The sequence below is a fragment of the Haliaeetus albicilla genome, chromosome 8 (genome assembly GCF_947461875.1).
Source record: "Haliaeetus albicilla chromosome 8, bHalAlb1.1, whole genome shotgun sequence".
NCBI classification, from domain to species: Eukaryota; Metazoa; Chordata; class Aves; order Accipitriformes; family Accipitridae; genus Haliaeetus; species Haliaeetus albicilla.
The window spans coordinates 19425774-19444479 of record NC_091490.1 but is presented as its reverse complement, the minus strand read 5'-3'; the positions used below and the strand labels follow the sequence as shown (position 1 = coordinate 19444479).

The window sequence follows — 18706 nt, the reverse complement described above, 5'->3', positions numbered from 1 at the left end:
AGCAAGTGTTTTTGTAACCTGTGCTTTGTGGGGTAGAAGTGCTGCAGGGCATTCTATACTGGGACTTCTGTTGCATGGTTCTTTATAATGATGAGTAGTATCTTTCCTAGTCCTGTGTTACAAAGCTGCTCTCTGTACTAAATATCAGTTCTTTTCTTCTTTTATTCAAAATTTGTCAAAAACACGGACACGCTAAAACTACCAGCAGTAGCTTAATGTATATTTTTTTCTTCCTCTTCTTTTCCAGGAGCATCTTCCAGAGCTTTATGTGCACTTTCAGTCTCAGAGTTTCCACACTTCTATGTATGCCTCGTCATGGTTTTTAACTATATTCCTTACAACTTTTCCACTACCAATTGCAACGAGAATATTTGATATCTTTATGTCTGAGGTAACTAATCAATACTCAGATGTTCTATTTCAAGAGTAGCTGTTCAAAGTAGTTATTTAGGCAGTGGTATAAATTCTGTTATGATGAGCAAATCTCAAATAGTCTTGCTTTTTAGTCCTTATACTTATCAGATTATTTTGTAGGGGAAGATGTCTATGTAGGTTGTCAAGGAAGAGCAACTAAAACTTTGAATGTAGATCCTGTATGCAACTTTGTACTCTAAGCCTGTTGAAGAGCTACCAAATCTGTCAGTTCTGGATGCAATGCAATAGCATTGCATACAAACAGGGACATCAGTTTCTTGGTATAATAGTAAGTTTGGGGTAGAAAGTAATGCTGCTTTCAGGCCAAAGTTAAAGCTCCATGGGGATAGGCAGACCAAGAAGAGGGAGTGTTGGCATCTTTTACTGTCCAGATGATGAACAGTAGCCAAAGAAATTTATGGAATTATTCAGTGTCACTGGCATGGAGACACCCAAGTTGTATTTAGGATTAGAGCTTTGTGTGGTTGTGACTGGTAACAAACCAAAGTTTATGATCCATTTATGCTCTTTCTCTGCAATCATCTTTTAGGAAATAGTAAGTCAAAGGTGGATCCTTTCAGCTTACACTCAAGAATGTCCAAGATGTAGCGTACATGAGCAAGACATTCCCTTGTATCTGTTTAAATAGTTTAACTGATTGTACCATGTCTGAAATTAAAATGGCTTTTTTGAGAAGTACCTGGGGCTTTTTGTACTAGATACATTTAAAATGTTTGATAAAGTTGACAGAGAGAATACTTGTCACTCAAGAGTTTTTACCTCACCACTAGTCCCTCTGAGGGGAGTGTGTGGCATCAGGATAAATAGCCAGACTACTTGTCCTTGGGACAAAATAAGAAACCCAGAACCAATTTGTTGGGAGATTTTCAGTAGCCCTTTTGCTTGTTTGGGAAACTGGGTGAGATTTCCTACATTAGTAAATAGAATCTGTCTGTACCGTTGACAATGCCATGAATAATTGTTGGATATTTCTTAACTTCTGTTTTTAGGGTTTAGAGATAGTATTTCGAGTAGGTTTAGCAGTACTTCAGATGAACCAAGCAGAATTACTGCAACTTGACATGGAAGGAATGTTACAGGTAAATTAAGGCTACAATAAGTGTAAGAGATGTCTGAAATGTGTAATGTGCGTGTATGTGTATTTCCTTGCAGCTATTAATTATATGTAATCTTGTGCTCTGTTTTTAGCACTTTCAAAAGGTCATTCCACATCAGTTTGACAGTGGTCCAGACAAATTAATCCAAGCATCTTACCAAGTCAAATACAATGCAAAAAAGATGAAAAAGTAGGTATAACATTTTGAGAAAATAGATTGTACTGTTGCTAAGAGCTACTGTTTGTTTATCTTTAAAACTAGTTAATCAGTATTTAATTTTGAATTTTCCATTTTTAATTTTTTTGGTGTTTTATACTATAAACAGTTAAAACTGAAGTTCTGTCTGCAAAAAAATTCTTCTAGTGTTTGCTATTTTTCTTAAATATAATAAAGCTGTATCTCATTTATAAAAATAACCTAAAAAGCTTTTGAGGAAAGCTGCAAGTTATGGGGAATTACAGCACTTCAGTAAACAGGATCTGAATAGAAAAAGCAGTGTTTGGGAGTATGTGTGGTTTTGGGGCGGGAAGCGGGGGGGGATTGTTTGGTTTTTTCAGGGTGAAGTAGGGAAAGGAGGTTAAACTTTATGATCTGGCCTAAATTCTTAAGACTAGTTCTCAGGAGCTGGAAAAGTATTCACAGTGCTAAAGAGTGCATGTATGGTCAAGATTAGTGCTGTTTAAAATATAAATTGATGAAACTTTGTAATACCATTGATAATTTTAAAATAACTTTCATTTGGGGTTTGAAATCCTGAGCATAATACTACTATTTTTTTTTTAAGCTTAGTTGCATGTCTTCTCTTTTTGCCTTTGGTAAATTATGTTTTGATAAGCCAAGCTGCACATATTGTGCTTTTCCAGGGTTAACTTTGGTGATTCCCCAGTTGGTTGTAATGTATTGTACATTCACTGTTCTTACACTGCTGATTGTGCTAGGGTCTTTCAAGTTGAATTTGCCAATCCTTCTGTCAGCAGCCTATTGTCAATGCTGTAGAGTGACCAGTCTTCTCTAAAACAGAAGTAGTAATAAAGCTCTCAGGAAAAACATTTTCTCTGAAAGCCAATATAAGTGCATGTAGTTTAAAATCCTACCATTCTGAGTCTAAACTTCCTTGGTTGCCTTCTGTAGAGGCATTGTTTATCTGAGCTTGTTTCTTCTTGTTGCTGCCGTTTCCAGTTGGGACAATTTTGTGTTTGCTGGAGAGGGGCCAAAATTCTTTTATATGTTTAAGATATTTGTCTCAAATCTCTTTGCATCTTTCTGTCTTCCAGGCTTTCCAAGTTCTGTTTTCTTTTGGCTGAATCTATTGAATTGATTATTGTATAATTACATTGAGTGGTTATTATGGAGTAGCTCCAAATCATTACCACTGTAAATATATACAAGCAAGCACCTGCACTTCAGAAGTGCTGGTTCAGAGTCTGTTCATATCTATAGAATTCTTTGTGTTTAAATCTAATGTCCAGTCTAAATATATACAGGTGTGCATTTCAAGTGGCCACTTCGAGGAAATATCAATAATCTGTATCTCTGTTCTACTGTTGTTTGTTAAGTACTACACCAACAAGTAAGTTATCTGCAATTTTCGTAATCATAACTTACTATTTCTAATTTTTAGGTTAGAAAAGGAGTACACTACAATAAAGACAAAAGAAATGGAAGAACAAGTTGAAATTAAAGTAAGAGAGCTTCAAAAAATTTATGTATCAGTTTAATTCCTAGATGTGGAGTTACATATTTGATCTGTATATGTAGCCAAATATGCTGGTTTAGATGTAGGTGTCCCACACAAGAGGTTTGTAAGACACATGTTAAGGTAGAATTTATCCGAATGCTCTTCAGTGGTTTATCATTGATTTTTGAGGTCTAGATTTTTCTTATGCACTGGACCCAAGATTCTTCTGTCTGCAGTCACTCTTTCTTCTGGAGCTTCTGCAATTGATACATAATGTGGAAAAAACCACCCTGCAAGTGCAGTTTGTTTCCCTTTTAATAACTGACCTACTTCCTGTATGTACTTAATCACTGCATCTTTTTGCTTTTGTGACATAAATAGGCTTTTGCTGCTTTTTTTCCTTTTTCACATTGTTTTTCACAGCATGGTGTTTGATCTGGATTTGCTTCCTTGTGTCATGTTTTTAGCCAGTTCCATGAAAAAAGGCAGTGGGAAAAATGATGGGCAAGTGTAGTATATAAAGCTTAGTAGAGGGAGTGAGGTACAGCCTTCCTTCTTCCTGTCCACTGCTAGTAATTTTGCCTTTCAATATCAGTTTCTAAGGCATCAGTTCATCAGAAAAATTCACTGACATGCACCTGGGAGCACGAACGTGTTCCAAGCTTTTTTAGGCAGTTTGTTGCTGTTGTAACAGGCAGCTAGGCAGTTAGCTGCATTAGGACCTGCTGTAATGGCATCTGAAACCAGAAGATTTGCAGGACTCAAATGACAGCTCTCTGCAGAATAGGACGGAATAAAATAATTTGAAAGACAACTGTATCTTTAGATTCTAGTATTTTAACTTATTTCAAATCCTTCCCTGCTCCCCTGCCCCCCCCCAACCCCCCCCCCCCCCCAACCACCCCAACAAAAACAAACCAACAAAAAATCCCTCCAACCAAACCCAACAACCCAGAGCTGTCTGTTTCTAGGCCCTGCTTTGGGACCTTATATAAACCATTTCTGACTTACTCTCTTCTGCTAAGAAGCTCTGCTATTTTAGGGAGATGGAAAAAGCAGCATGTTGAGTCTGCCTCAGCCTGGCAGGGTAAAGCATTACTGAACTGATATCCACGGCTCTATTCTTAGGGATATGGATCCCTTCATCTGAATGCTGACTGCTAAAATTTACAGGAAATGCACTGGTAAAATATGTAATTTGGTACAATTCTTTCTCACTTCTGGGGCATCCGAGGTAAATAATTCTCAGTATAACCTTACAGATTAAATACCCTTTATTATATAATCTAACATAAATTATTGGGAGGAAAAGGAAGGAAACCTTGTAGCTATCTCATTAGCCTGCCATAGTGCAGGGAGTGCACTTTAATGTCCCTTAACCATGAAGACTGTGTCCGGCTCTGTTTATGAAGAGGAAGCTGTCAAGTCTCATCTGTGGTTAAGCCCTGTGGTTCACCTGCAGACAAACTGCTTTCATCTAATGCAACACAGATGCTTTCGTATAACACAAGACTTCTCATCTTCACTGTATCAAGCTGTTTAAACTCATCTTTTGAGTTAGTACATCATATAAAAGGATGTTAAAGGGGTCACTAATTATTTTTGTATTTATATTGATTTTCATAGATGTGATGAGATAAAAGCATTGTTAGCTTGCTTGGCTTTTATCAGACTTCCAATTCATAACTTGAGAAATACAATTCTGAACTGTTTACCTTCCAGAGGTTACGAACTGAAAATAGACTCCTAAAACAGCGCATTGAAACATTAGAAAAAGTAAGTATGTTGGTGATTAGATTTAATCTGTGTTAATTTATACTTAAATTGATGGCAACTTTATTATATGAAGTGGAAATCTCAGAATTATAGCTTACTGTTTTTCCTGCTAATCTATGGTGTTTACTAACAGTGCTTAGTCAAATAGCATGGCAATAACAAAGCAATTAGGGTCAGTGCTTGTAAGTGTTTAAGGTTGTTGTCTGGCTCTTAGAGAATATGAAATCAAACATTTTGACATACCCAACTTGTGTTGTATTGTTTTCTTTCTGAATTAAAAGCATCTGCTCAAAGTCCAGGAGACTACGTGAAATAGTGGACTGCTTGGGTGGAAAAGAGGTTATTGTGAGAGATCCTCAATTTTGAAAATCTGAAGTTGCTGGGTGTTTTTATGTAGGAGCAAAACGACAGACCTACCAATGACCAGAGAGAGATGGAGATGGAAGCAGATTACTTCATTGCTAGCAAATACAGCAGTAGAGGGGCGTTGTTGCAGCATTCATATTCAGTACAGGAAGTCTGCTGCCATTAATTTGTTTTATGTAGTTTTGAATTTTTGTAGCAATTTTGCGTACACGGGGGGAGGATATCTTTTAAGACTTCTTTCTGACAGATTTAGTCTGGAATAGAGTTTTGTTAGGCTTCTTTGTAATTGGATATAACTTTAAAAGTATGCATGATAACTGTTGTTGATACGCTGCCAACATGCAGGCATTGATCTCCAATGGCCTCTCCTATATTCTGGTATCATGCTTCCTATGACAGATTGCATCTGAGCTGGTCTGCTCTAGAATGAGAACATTCTTGTCCATCTTAACCATGAATGGCAACTATCTTTCAATAAATGCAATTGAATGCTCTTGTAAGTTGCAAACAGTTGTTTGTGTTTCACAGGGAAGAAAATGGTAAAGATTCGATTTAGAGTGACATAGTTGAAAGATGCCACACTTCAGATGTTAAATCTGTTACAGTTTCTTGGAAAAACAGTCAATCTACGTCAAATTCTAATTAATTGATTTCTGAATTTAGTTTGGAAAAATGCACATAACAAGGACATATTGTGGAAGTTGTGACAAAAATACAATTTTATTAACATCTTTGTTTCTAATATTGAAGTGCTGATAAAATTAACTGAAAAGAGCAGACTTTTTTAAGAAGTTAAAGCTGTAGTGAATCACTTCAATGCTCTTGGCAAATTAATAGTAAATATCCCTGTTTTATACTTAACTTGCAGAGGCTTGAAATCAGATATTTTTATTTTTTTTTTAATTAGGAAGTCCATGATGAACTGCCAGATGCTACTGCTTTTCCAAATTCTGTACTTAAAATTTCAGAATTCACTTTCAGAGTATCCCATTCTGACTGGAATTAGAACATTTCAAAATGGGAAAATATTACCTATTATTAAGAATTTCTGAAGATCATTATCATCACAGCATCTGAACAACAGATCATGAAGTGTGAACAAACACATTCAGTTCTTCTGTTGTAAACTTATTTTTAAAATATTTTTTTCTTATCCTAACCTATATGATTTAGTCGTGATTTCCTTAGTGTACCTTAATGACAAACATCTTACCTTAACTGCTGAGTAATAGCTCTTATCAACCAGTTTGAACTTTTAATTTTAATAAATGTTCCAAGGGCAAAGATAGTCTGCAAATAGATCTGTTATCTGTTGTAGCATCTGCAAAAATTGCACTGCTTTCAAGGGTGATAGAGTAGAAATTAATTAAATGTGCAGCTGGGGGGGGAATATAGTGCTTGTCAGTGTGCATAAATGAAAATTTCTTTCTTGCAAAACTGTGGCAAGGAAAGAGAATCTATGAACTGCTCAAGTGAGTTACTGCAAGAGTTCAGTAAAACAAAATATTAGCTGTCATAGTTGAAATTTTCTACTTGTGTCTGTCAGTTTGCACCATTTAACTTTCCCGTTTCATCTTTTCGGAAGCTTTAGTTCTGCATGAATGAATGCCTCAGTGCTTAGTGGAGTTTCCTTTGTGCTCAGATTATGCCTTCCTTTCGTGTTGTGGATGGACCATAGACCATGTCTTGCATCTGTCTACTAGTTTGTATCAGATACTGTATCAGTAACTTTTGTTAATTAGGGAAGCAAGCCATTGGGATAAAAATACCCAGTCTCCTGTAGGTGAATTTTAAGTGTTATGGAAATCTGGCTTTGAGGCCTTCTTGTATCAAAGATGGACTGTGTTAAATCTATTGCAGAAAAGGCTGCTTCCTGGGACTTTCAGGCTGAGTTACCTTAATTTATATGAAGAGTTGTTAATTTCGCAAAAAGAGTTTGTACAGAAAATGGGTAGAATTTGGGCATTTTCTTTCTCTCAGCTCTTGTCTTTTTTGTCACTATTATCACTCCTTTGTTTTTTGGTTTTTCTTTTCCTTATTCCTGTCTGAATTTTTCCTTTGTAGGAAAGTGCTTCCTTGGCAGATAGATTGATACAGGTATAGTCTTTTAGTCTTTTACTGTATGACTCTCTTCCTACTCTCAAAAAACCCCAAACTGCTTTAATGCATGCATATTTGCATGCTATACTCTGTCCCTGCTTTGCTGATTTGGAATAAATATAGACCTAATCTCTTGCTAGAAACTTGTTTCATGTTGTTTACTAAAAATATATAAACCCAATACCTGCACGTTATAATAATTTTCCTAACCTAATGTAAAATTTTGGTACAAATTCCTATGACAAATGGATTCTAAGACACTGTATTAACACTGAAATTGAATATTGCGAACTTAAATCTGTGCATGTACAACTGAGTAATATTGCATGAAAGGAATTTTATTGAATGCAAGTACGCAATTGTGCTTGCTGAACGGATGCTAAACCTTGTAATAAAGTACTAAAGCAGCTATTTAGTACTACCTTGTCCTAAAATTTCTACCAATTGTACTCTATGCTCTTTGCAAAACCAATCTGATGAAATAAGCAACTAAGCATCATAAAGGCAGTCTTTCTTGGGTTTGTCCTCAACTGCTTAAAAAAAAATAAATTATGTCCTAAGGGACAAGTGACAAGGGCCCAGGAGGCTGAGGAAAACTACCTCATAAAACGGGAGCTGGCCACCATCAAACAGCAGAGTGATGAGGCCATTACTAAACTGGAGCAAGCTGAGAATACCATCAGGGAGCTCCAACAGCAGCAGCAATGGGTAAGGAGCCTGGCAGCACATCATCTCATCTTTTTCACTCACTTGTGTTTATTTTTCCTCATCATGACATGGTCTCTGTGCTGTCCTTGTCAATGCTTGTTCATTGTGATTTGCATTCTTAAAATTACACAAATTGGACTAAGTGATATTTTGGTCTGTTCTTACTGATAGATGAGATTCATAACCCTGGATAGATGCAAGTTATTAGTTTAAAGTAAAAAAACACAAACCACAACAAAACACACTGAGCCAAAAACTCAACAACGACAAAAAAACAACCCAAAACCCCACCACCACTGAAGAAATACTAACAAACCCCCCACCCCAAAACCTTTGGTAGCTCCTAATGCTAAGAATCTAGCCACTGCAAATTGCATCCCTCTGAATACTCAAATTTGCGATTCATAATGCCTTTACCTAGCTTCTCATTTAAGTCAGTCTCTTCCATGTTAACGTTTCTTCTGTGTACCTATATTTTTTTTCCTAGCTTGCTTAAATTTGCTGCTTGCAAAAATAGGAGGGCATTGTCCCCGAGTTTGGAACTACAGGACTATTAAAAGGTGGGGGGTTATATGCATATAGAGCAGAAAATAACTTTTAGCAGCTGTATGTAGTACTATGTTTGTATGTACTATGTGTTTTAGGTAGTGTTTTGTGCAAGACTTCAGACCGTTACTGTAAGACTGAAGTTACTTTCTCTAAGCTGCTTACAAAGTGCTTGGTATCTTGAGAGAGGGAGGGAAAGAGTTTCAGTAGTCTTCGCTTGCTGAATAAACTGTGCACTAGCAGTGTTGATGTGAACGTGTTCATATTGTTTTAAGTAAGTGGTATCCAAGTACTTGTCTGAAGCCCTAGGCATTTTAGGTGTATGAAATATAATTTTTTTAGAACTACAGCATACTGCAGCTGCTTACCAGGTCCCTTACAGGCAATATAGCAGTTTGTTTTACACATCTTCCACCAAAGCTCTGGGAAATACTTGTATCTCATCTTGGAAGGTGGAGATGAGATTTACTGTTAGACTGAAAAGAAATCGTAACTTAAATGCAACATTACAGAAATAGTTTATTATGTCTGTTTAATGCATTTCAGTGTAAAAAAGGTACATCTTTTAGAGTAGTTGCAAATAGTTATTAATGAGCTGTTACTCTGTAATGTGTAGTGCTGCTTTTTATTTAACTTCAGCAATTTCTTTAGGGAAAAAAACACGGAGAAATTATGATTAGGAAGATGGGGATGTTCTAGTGACGCTTTCCAAAATTTAGATATGTTGTAATCTTTCAAGTGAAATAAAATGAGAAATGTTTATAGACATGGGTAGCCAGCTGTTTACTGTCTGATTACAATAGTACACGTGCTTTTGGCATGTGTTTCTGGAGGCATCCATGTTAATTACCTGTACTCAATTGAAAGTTATTAGAAGAGACTAAAATGCTATTTTTATCTATTGGTTAATTGATAGGTAATGTGACTTTTAAAGGTAATGCTTTTAATTATGCTGGGGACCTTATTAAGTAGCAATGATGGGAAAGCCTGGCAGGTTGGTTAGGCATGGGAACTGGTCCTGAGCAAAACTATAGATAACTGTGGATTGCAAAATTGGCTGGACTGGAGCTGTGAGGGCAGAAGATTGGACAGGTACTGCAGGAGTGATGAATAAGTAAAATGCAAGAATGGGCAGTTAATTTAAGAGCCTGCATGCTTGCAGCCTTGTTTTCCTCCACTTAAATCTGAACATGACTGTAGGAAATAGTCTGACTATGCGTGGAACTGAAGCTGTAAATCCATGTGGTTATAGAGGGATTTGCACCTAGTAGCTGACTAATTTTGAAGTGTAAGGAATAGTACTGTGGTTTTGAGTCTGAATTAACTTAGACAACGTGGTGAAGGTGTTAATATGTTTTCAATTAGTAGTTCCCTAGATTCTGCTGCATTAGTAAGATTTGTAATTGAACGGGCTTTTAACGTTGTTTCCGAGCATGGATGTAGGAGCAGCAAATGTCAATGGCTGTGTGCACTTAGGCCACCACCTAGTGGAAATCCATGAATTTCTTTTGAATTTTGGCATTTCACTTTGAGTACACTGATAAATCTTTTTGCCACTTCCTAGTGCTGGTGGCTTTGCTCTTGGCAATACTCTTCTTCTGTATTGTCTTACGAATATTTGCTTTAATGTGTTTTTTTCTCCAATTATTTCAGTTTTGTGTATGATTAGCAAAAATGATTGCACAGTGAACTTATAAATGGCTGCATAGTTCATCTGTACTTATTTAAAGGTACAGCATCTATCCTACATATTTTATAATCTACATCTTTTCAAATCATGAGTTGTCCGTTTCAGCATGATAGAAACTGTAAAGTTTGGGTATGAATTTCTGAATAGGAATGTATGAAAATAACTGCCTAAGGATACTTGTGGCTGCCTCTTTTGAACAACACTATGGGAATTAAAAAAAAAAGAAAACAAAACACAGCCCACTTTTACTTGTAAATCATGAGGCAGGAGAAATAAGAGTAGGGTTTTTTGTTTTGTTGGTAGCAAAAAAATTATCTAAACCGTACTATTTCTAAGAAGGCTAATATGTCCTTTGTAAAAAGGTTATGCATTTGTATTTAAGTATTATCTAGGGTTTATTCTATCTGTTCTATGAGATTTGATGGCATAAGTTGGATGCCTTAAAGGTAAGTATTGAAAGTGCCTACAGGATGTGTGTGTGTATGAAGAAATTCTTCACTGCAGCATTTCCTTGTAAGGCTGAATACAGAGATGGGTAGAGGAGTTTTCTTTTGACTGAAATCCAACACCAGAAGCGCTAATGATGTACAACTTTAATTTTTCCTGTGCTGAAGTATTTATAGGGAGTTTTTAGTTGAACCAGAATGACTTCATTACAAAGTATTGAGTCTACTTAGAGAGGTGGTTCTTACCATTGTTTCTTAGTGAAAGGAAGTGAAATTCTGCTGTAATACTTCTCCCAGACAACCTGAAAATAGTACTAATGATCATGTAATAAATCACATATTAACTGTCACACTTAATTTTACTTTGGATGCGAACTTTTACATCTTGGTAGAGAGCAATTTTACTTTGGATGCGAACTTTTACATCTTGGTAGAGAGCAACTCTGTCAGTGTAAGAGTGTTTAACATGTACAATCTTTTATATTGATAACTAGGAAAAAATAATTGTAAAGCTAACAATATTCTGAAGTGCTCTTGGAGTCAGTGCTTCAGCTACCTAAATATTTGCCTGACTGGTTTTGAAGAGAATGGTACTAATCTGTCTTTGGCATGTCTAATCTTTAAATATAGAAACTTGCCAAAGACTTCTAGATGTGGTGGGTAACCAAAAGATTAAGAGGAAGGTGGTTCCTTCCTCATACTGCTAGTAAATCAAGAACTGCATGGGGGAAGCTGTGCCTGACTTCAACAGAATACAGAAGGTTTTCTTTTGAGGCATGCTAAGAACGATGGTATTTGAGGAGTTAGGGGTGAGAGTAATCAGAGTGTTCTAACTTTGTCCTGATAATCATGTGCTGAAGTTTTTTTTCCTCTGTTCTTCTTCTCCTGGTGTTTCTAAATGAAAAAGGTAGCTTCTGCTGGATGTATAAAAATGAATAACCTAACACCTCCAGAACACGAATCTCAGTCTTTTCCAGTGATACTCTAATTTTCAATGATTACTCAGTTCATCAGTCTGAATGTTTGAAAATTGAATCTGAGAAATGAGAGGCAGTTCAAGCTAAAATTGCTTCACATCTTATTTTTAAATAGGCTCTTCAGGTGTATTATGTAAAGATAGAATTTTAATTGACTAAACATTCAGATGGAAGCATATGCATTTTGCAAGGTAATTTATAGCCATGTATTTGGTTATTGTTACAGCAACTCAATAATGTGTAGTTTCTTTTTGGGAACTCATGCTAAAATGACTGATAATAATTAAGAGCATAATAATTGATATAGGAAATATATGCTTGTAAATGAGTGTTGCAACCTTATGGAAGGCTTCACTTTGTTTTACAGTATACTTTTTTATACTACATTCTCATTTGCAACCAAAAAGCAGAAGATAAAAATATTGTATTTAGTGAAGTACTACAGTTAGTGCTTATATGTGTAAAAAAAGTTAGCTGGGCAAGCATTCTGTAATTACATGTAATAGTCTGTCATTGGCCAAGATAATATTAGGAACGGTTGTGTCAGTCTGTGAGATCTTACTATTTCTGAGATCTTTTAAAAGAAGTTAAGGGAAAATAAATCCAGTTGTGTGAAGCCAAACAAGGACTTGTTTCTTTCAGAAGTAGATAGCTGTAGAACTACTTTTTTAGTGCTTTATATTACAGACATCTTTTCAACACAGCCAAGAAAAACAGTGTTACTGTGGTTAAAATGTTTGGCTGGTGCCTGGAAATCTGGATTCACATTGTAGTTTTTGTCACAAATTCTAGTGCTTAAGGCAAATATATAAAAGCAGATCTTTTGCTAAAGATGTCACTCCTAAAGTAGTTTTCAAACATTGTTTTGTCTATAAACTTGTGTTACCTTTATATATAAAATTATTGAAATTGTGTGTTGTTTTTTTAAGGAGCAAAAATCACAACTTTGAACTTGTGAATATTGTTTTTTAATCTGTTTTGATCTTGGCTGTATTTTTTTCCAGTCTGTCAGGACTAGATTTGAAGTTTGCTGTGGCTAAATAGATAAGTACTTCTAACATATTCCTTAAGCAGTTGAAATCTGAAGACAGATTTAAAGAAGGCACGACTTGTGCCTGAAACTGGATAAGTAACTTTTCTTACACTCTCCATTGCTTATTATTTGACAAACATTAGTTAGTTTTTTGTAGTCCAAAATGATTGTCCTGGTTTCAGCTGGGATAGAGTTAGCTGTCTTCCTAGTAGCTGGTACAGTGCTATGTTTTGAGTTCAGTATGTGAAGAATGTTGATAACACTGATGTTTTCAGTTGTTGCTCAGTAGTGTTTAGACTAGAGTCAAGGATTTTTCAGCTTCTCATGCCCAGCCAGGGCACCTGACCCAAACTGGCCAACAGTGTATTCCATACCATGTCACGTCCCATCTAGTTTAGGAACTGGGAAGTGGGGGCGGGGAATCGCCGCTCGGTGACTGGCTGGGTGTCGGTCGGCGGGTGGTGAGCAATTGCCCTGCGCATCATTTGTACATTCCAATCCTTTTATTACTACTGTTGTCATTTTATTAGTGTTATCATTATCATTATTAGTTTCTTCTTTTCTGTTCTATTAAATCGTTCTTATCTCAACCCAGGAGTTTTACTTCTTTTCCTGATTTTCTCCCCCATCCCACTGGATGGGGGGGAGTGAGTGAGCAGCTGCGTGGTGCTTAGTTGCTGGCTGGGGTTAAACCACAACAATGATTTAGAGTACACTTGCTTATTGTTGGAAAATCAGGATGTATGCAGCTCTTCAAATCTGCTGTTTTTTCTCAATTTCCTGGAAAGTACAAGAGGACTTCTTACCTGAAGAAAGAACACTGCATTTGTTCTTCTTCCATATGTATCATAAGCAGAATCTGGAACAAGAACTGCAGAGTCCATTTAAGTTGCTGTGTGTATCACCTGATGAACTTGTACAAACAGCCAGGGAATAAGAAAGAGCTGTTGCCTGTTCTCTGCGTCTGCGTGTTGTTACATATGCTACTCATGCTCCCATATAACATGAAGCAATTGTAGAAATGCATCAGCATTGTCCACCCATCCTCTCCTTACACTCAAATCAGGGCTACCTCCACTGCTTGCTGAGGCAAAGACACTATGTGGGTTGAAAAGAATATGAATTAAATTAGTATTGTATAAGGGAAAATTAATATTAAATATACTACGATCTTTGTATGTTGTTTCGTGTTTATTCAACTGCACAGTTAAGTAGGACGAGTGCTTAAATGGATAGTCTCAATGACACTAAAGACTGCCTGAATGAGCTATATTTCCCTCTTAATGCTTTGTATATATCCCCTCCATTATAGTTCCCTGTAGACATATATATATGAAATACTACAAATGGTAACACTGAGGTTAGTGTAGATTTTGAATTTGCATTGTACTCTGTCATGATGAAAGGCTTAGTTGGCATGCAGAAGTATAAAAATAAATGAAAACCCATTTCCTTGACCTTGTAGTTACATGTTGTAAATGTTTTTTTTTGTCCTGTTTACCTTTGGTTTGTGCATTAAAGGTCAGGGAATGTCACACCCTAACAGAAGCATATGGCACTGAAGACTTTTCTGTTAATTTTGTCAGCTGTTTTTATATGCAGAAATCTGAATTGTTTGATGCAAACATAAAATAAAGTAAGAAATAGTTGTATCTTTAGTATACTGAAGACTATATGGATTTTAAAGTTGCATTGTTAATTGCATAAAACTTCATCTATGAATCCAAGTATAGTAGTTATTCTTCACAGTCTAGTTAATGGCACCAAAGATGTATTAAATGATTTCCCTTTAAACTTAATTTTCAGGGTAGCTATGCATACTCAGCAACTAGGCAACGGTGCTTCGGGGATTTCAACACCCCTTTTTTTTTTTTTTTTTTTTTTTTCCCTAAACCAGAAATTTAAATGTTGATTATGGCATGGCCTGTCAAGTAAGCCTGACAATCTGTGGTGAATCTCAAGTCATTTTAAAGTGACCCAAGAAAGAAAGAAAAATTATTCTGTAACTATTGACTGGAGGAAAAAGTTAAGTGGGGCTTTTGAATACAAATGCTTAGTATGACTTCAGTTGGATGCATCTGTTGAAAGATGCAGTTTCATAAAATTGTGCTTTAGCAAGTGAAAGGATAGATCTTACTTTTAATTCCAGCTAATCAACAGTCAAGAAATAAGTTAACGGTGAATTAACTTACTTGAGCAGAACTGTGGCTTTTTCCCTTCCTCCCGAAGTTTGGAAAGGGTGACCTTAAGTTCTGAACTGCTCTTTTATTACTGAGGGAATGTGTTTGGGTGTGCAAAGCTGTCTGGGGATAGTATTGGAGTAAGTCCTGTATGGAAAGAACCAAGTTTCTTTGTAGCTTGGGCCTATGCTGTCTGTCTAGAAGGGGCTAGCTATACTGCTATTTGTGCCTGGACTTTTCTCCTAAATCCAGAGGGCTTGCCGTAGAAGAGAATCTCAGAAGGAATATGTATAGTGTGAGCAAACGAGAGCCAAGGGTTGGAGTGGAAGAAAGAGGCAAGCCAAAGTGTTTGTGCATTGAAGCATACATGGCTTTATTTTAAATCCAAGATTATGGAAGGCTTCTGTTGAATTGGAGTTTAAGTGAGTAGGTATCAAGAGAGATACTTGTATTAACTTTGTAATTAGTTAGTCTTTCCTAAGCATCTTTTTTCTGCATATCACAAAAGAATCACAGATCCTTTAAGAATTTTTCAGTTTGGGTAACAATGAGACAAAAGTGTGAGTTGTTGCTCATCAGTACTAATAGGCGTCTTGGTTTGGTCTCACACATTTGGCTGTGTGGAGGTGCAGTTGTTTGAGAGGCATAGCATTAGGGTTCTTAATGTTAGCAGTCTGGATGGACATGTTAATAGACTTGTATAAGGTAAGCACTTTTGTTGATCTTAAGCTAGTGTTCCTAATGTTAAGCATTTGAATGTACTTTTCACTCCAAGTTTGGCATATAAAACCCCTTTCAAACCATCCGTGCTTCATACTAAACATATTTCTGCAAACTTTGTAGCATAAATGCAGTTCACGATACAGTGAAGACTTTGTGCTACAGCTGGAAAAAGAGCTGGTCCAAGCCAGGCTGAGTGAAGCAGAATCCCATTGTGCCCTGAAGGAGATGCAAGATAAAGTTCTAGAGATGGAAAAGGTAAATCAAACCAGGACCCTCTGTGTAAAATAGCACTAGAAACAGAATACAGGTCCCTGTAATTCTTTATAACTGTGCTCTAGAATCTTCTCTTCTATGTTTTCATGATTGCAAGATGCTTAATATAGCAAAAAACCTAAGATCTGTTTGCACTGGGAAAGGTTTGTGAAAAACAGATCACTTTTCTCCTGGTCCTGAAGCCACTGCAGTGGAAAACTTGGGATTCTGGTGGAGTCTTTACAGTAAACATCAATTGTTTCAAAATTATATTGTGCAACAAAAGCAGTAGGCTTAGGGTGAGTATTGAGATGATGTGAAACTAAATAGTTTGGGAGGGGAGGAGGAAAGAATTAATGTTACCATTCCCAGGTCTTGAGTTCCTGAGTGCCTCCCACTTTATCCCATTATGGGCAGGGGAAGAATAGCTCCACTGTTTAGTATCAAAATCTCTACTGCTTTTTGGGTGCCATCGCAGCTTGTAACTTACTGATGCCAGAGTTCAAGCTGTACTCAATCCAACTGTCAAACATTTACCTTTCTTTGAAGAAAAACTTAACTGCAAAGTAAAATAGGAAAATAAGGAAAGAAAAACCCCGCTAACTGACCTAACATAAAGCACACTTTTCAGATCCTGTTGTATTGGCTTTGGAAAATGTTTCCTCATGGAAATTTTAAAGAGCTGTATACTCAAGAATGTGGCCCAAACTTGCTAGCTAATTAGATTAACCCACTGGAGTTGAGATTTTTCTTTTTTAATTATCTGAGGGGCTTGATGGGAGTCTGACAGTCTAGTAGTGTGGTAGTTTTCACAGTACTGAACATTGGTAAGAATTCATGATCTAAGGTATTTTTCAAAGTTCAAAAAGAGACTGTTTCTTTATCTAACCTTCATCAGCATGAAGATAGCATTCACTGAAAACTTAAATGTGAAAAAAATGGAGTAGTGGGGGAAATTCCAGTGTACCAGACAAATTCAGATGTACAGTAGTATTTCAGTCTGTCATAATGAACTTAAGCATATGAGAAAGTGACTGAAGCTAACTCCCTCAAATTCCTACAAATACAGCTCTTTACTGCTGTTAGTGATGTGTCATGTAATCTGGGAAAATTCTGCTCAGTAACCCAAGACTTGCATGGCTATACTGACAGCGATGTAAACATTCAGAAACACACCCTATCATTTCCTATATTTGGCAGTAACTGGATCCCATGATTTTGAAACATGGAGATGCTAATAAATGGCTATTGTGCTGTGTTCTGTTAATGTTAATAATGTTCTTTACTCTCAACTCTCAAGAAAACCTGGCAACTGTCACAGTATTACATATCTACAAAAATACTTGATTTTGCTGAAAATTACTACTGCAAAATAAAGTAGAAAGTGATGAAGCACAGTTCAACTTCAAGTATTTGGTGACCAATGATTTGGTGTAGGGATATTGTAGTTAGGCAGACTGTCCTTTTTTTTTCCCCATCTGTTTTTTCCCAGACTTCCATTATTATGCTTTCATCACTATTTTACTTTCCCCAGGTCACTCCTGCTATGTGTGTTTCTGTTTTCTGTTTAGCTTTCTTTAGTCTTTCTACTTTTTCTTCATGTGTTTTTGTAAACATTCATGTGCTTTCATCTGTAAGACCTTTTCTTGACTGGTTGTTGTTTATAAATATTAATGGATGGTTCCTTTATCAACATACCTTTTCTCCTTTTCCAAGGCAGATGACCTACTTCCCCCCAAATAAATTTCCATTTTATTATTTTTCCTGTAAGTCTAAACAAAATTTGTAATTCTAAAGGTGTAATTTCAGTTCCTTGTTTGCTTTGCTTTTATCAACTAGCTCAAAATCTTTCAGATTTATCTCCCTATTTTTGATGACGTCTGCAAAACAGTGTAAACAATGCTTTGTTATGGATACCATCTGGGGAAGTCTGGAAGTCCAAATGCCTAAAACTACCTCGTAAATTTTTTTCTGTAGCTGGCAGTTGAAAGATATTTATACACGCTTGCTATATCCAGGAACTTAGATTTTTGAGGGATTTCATTTTGCAAGGGATGTGTAATTGAGAATGTTTGCTTAGTAGTAAGAGTTATCATTCCATGTCTGTATTCTTGGAGTGGCTCTCACTAAGCACAGTTTTATTCAAATACATATTTAAGAGGATGGTCCTTGTTGCAGAGGAACAGCTCTCTCCCTGATGAGGAAAATGTTGCTAGACTACAAGAAGAACTGATTGCAGTAAAATTAAGAGAAGCAGAAGCTCTGATGGGTCTCAAAGAACTAAGGCAACAAGTCAAAGATTTGGAGGAACACTGGCAGGTATGGGTAGCAATACACTTCTAGCAATTTTTATTTGCAATGAATGATGATAAAGCAAAAGACTAAGAAATTTTGAGATGTAGAGATCAAGTGGAAACCAGTGATTGTGGATCAAGCTGCTGAGGTGAGAAAATCTGTAAATGCAGCTGCCACAAGAAATATGACTTCAAAAGTATGTTATAAATTGGTCCCTAGTTGTATAGATGGTAGAGAGCCTGTGCTACCAGCTAACCATTCTGGTAGAAAGGAAGTACTTGATCCGTACTCCTACTTCACTAAATGTTACTAAGAGCTAGAAACAGGCAAAAGTCTCAGGATATACTTGCAATTCACTGATTTACTGTAGTTAGGTATGGCTGTCTTCAGCTTTTTAATTGTCT

General features: G+C 36.4%; 1 protein-coding gene across 8 annotated transcripts in view; it reads left to right on the top strand.

Annotated features, from left to right (window-relative positions):
* EVI5 (ecotropic viral integration site 5) overlaps positions 1–18706 on the top strand; it is an 87689-nt gene that overhangs the window by 23328 nt on the left and 45655 nt on the right. For 5 of the 8 annotated variants that reach the window (XM_069789238.1, XM_069789236.1, XM_069789241.1 and 2 more), the window contains 9 exons: positions 248–391; positions 1425–1514; positions 1624–1721; positions 3154–3214; positions 4933–4986; positions 7417–7449; positions 8014–8160; positions 15876–16010; positions 18186–18326. In XM_069789238.1, coding sequence (XP_069645339.1) covers positions 248–391; positions 1425–1514; positions 1624–1721; positions 3154–3214; positions 4933–4986; positions 7417–7449; positions 8014–8160; positions 15876–16010; positions 18186–18326 — 903 coding nt within the window. The remainder of the gene's footprint in view (positions 1–247; positions 392–1424; positions 1515–1623; positions 1722–3153; positions 3215–4932; positions 4987–7416; positions 7450–8013; positions 8161–15875; positions 16011–18185; positions 18327–18706) is intronic. The other 3 variants (XM_069789239.1, XM_069789237.1, XM_069789240.1) reach the window with 3 other exon arrangements.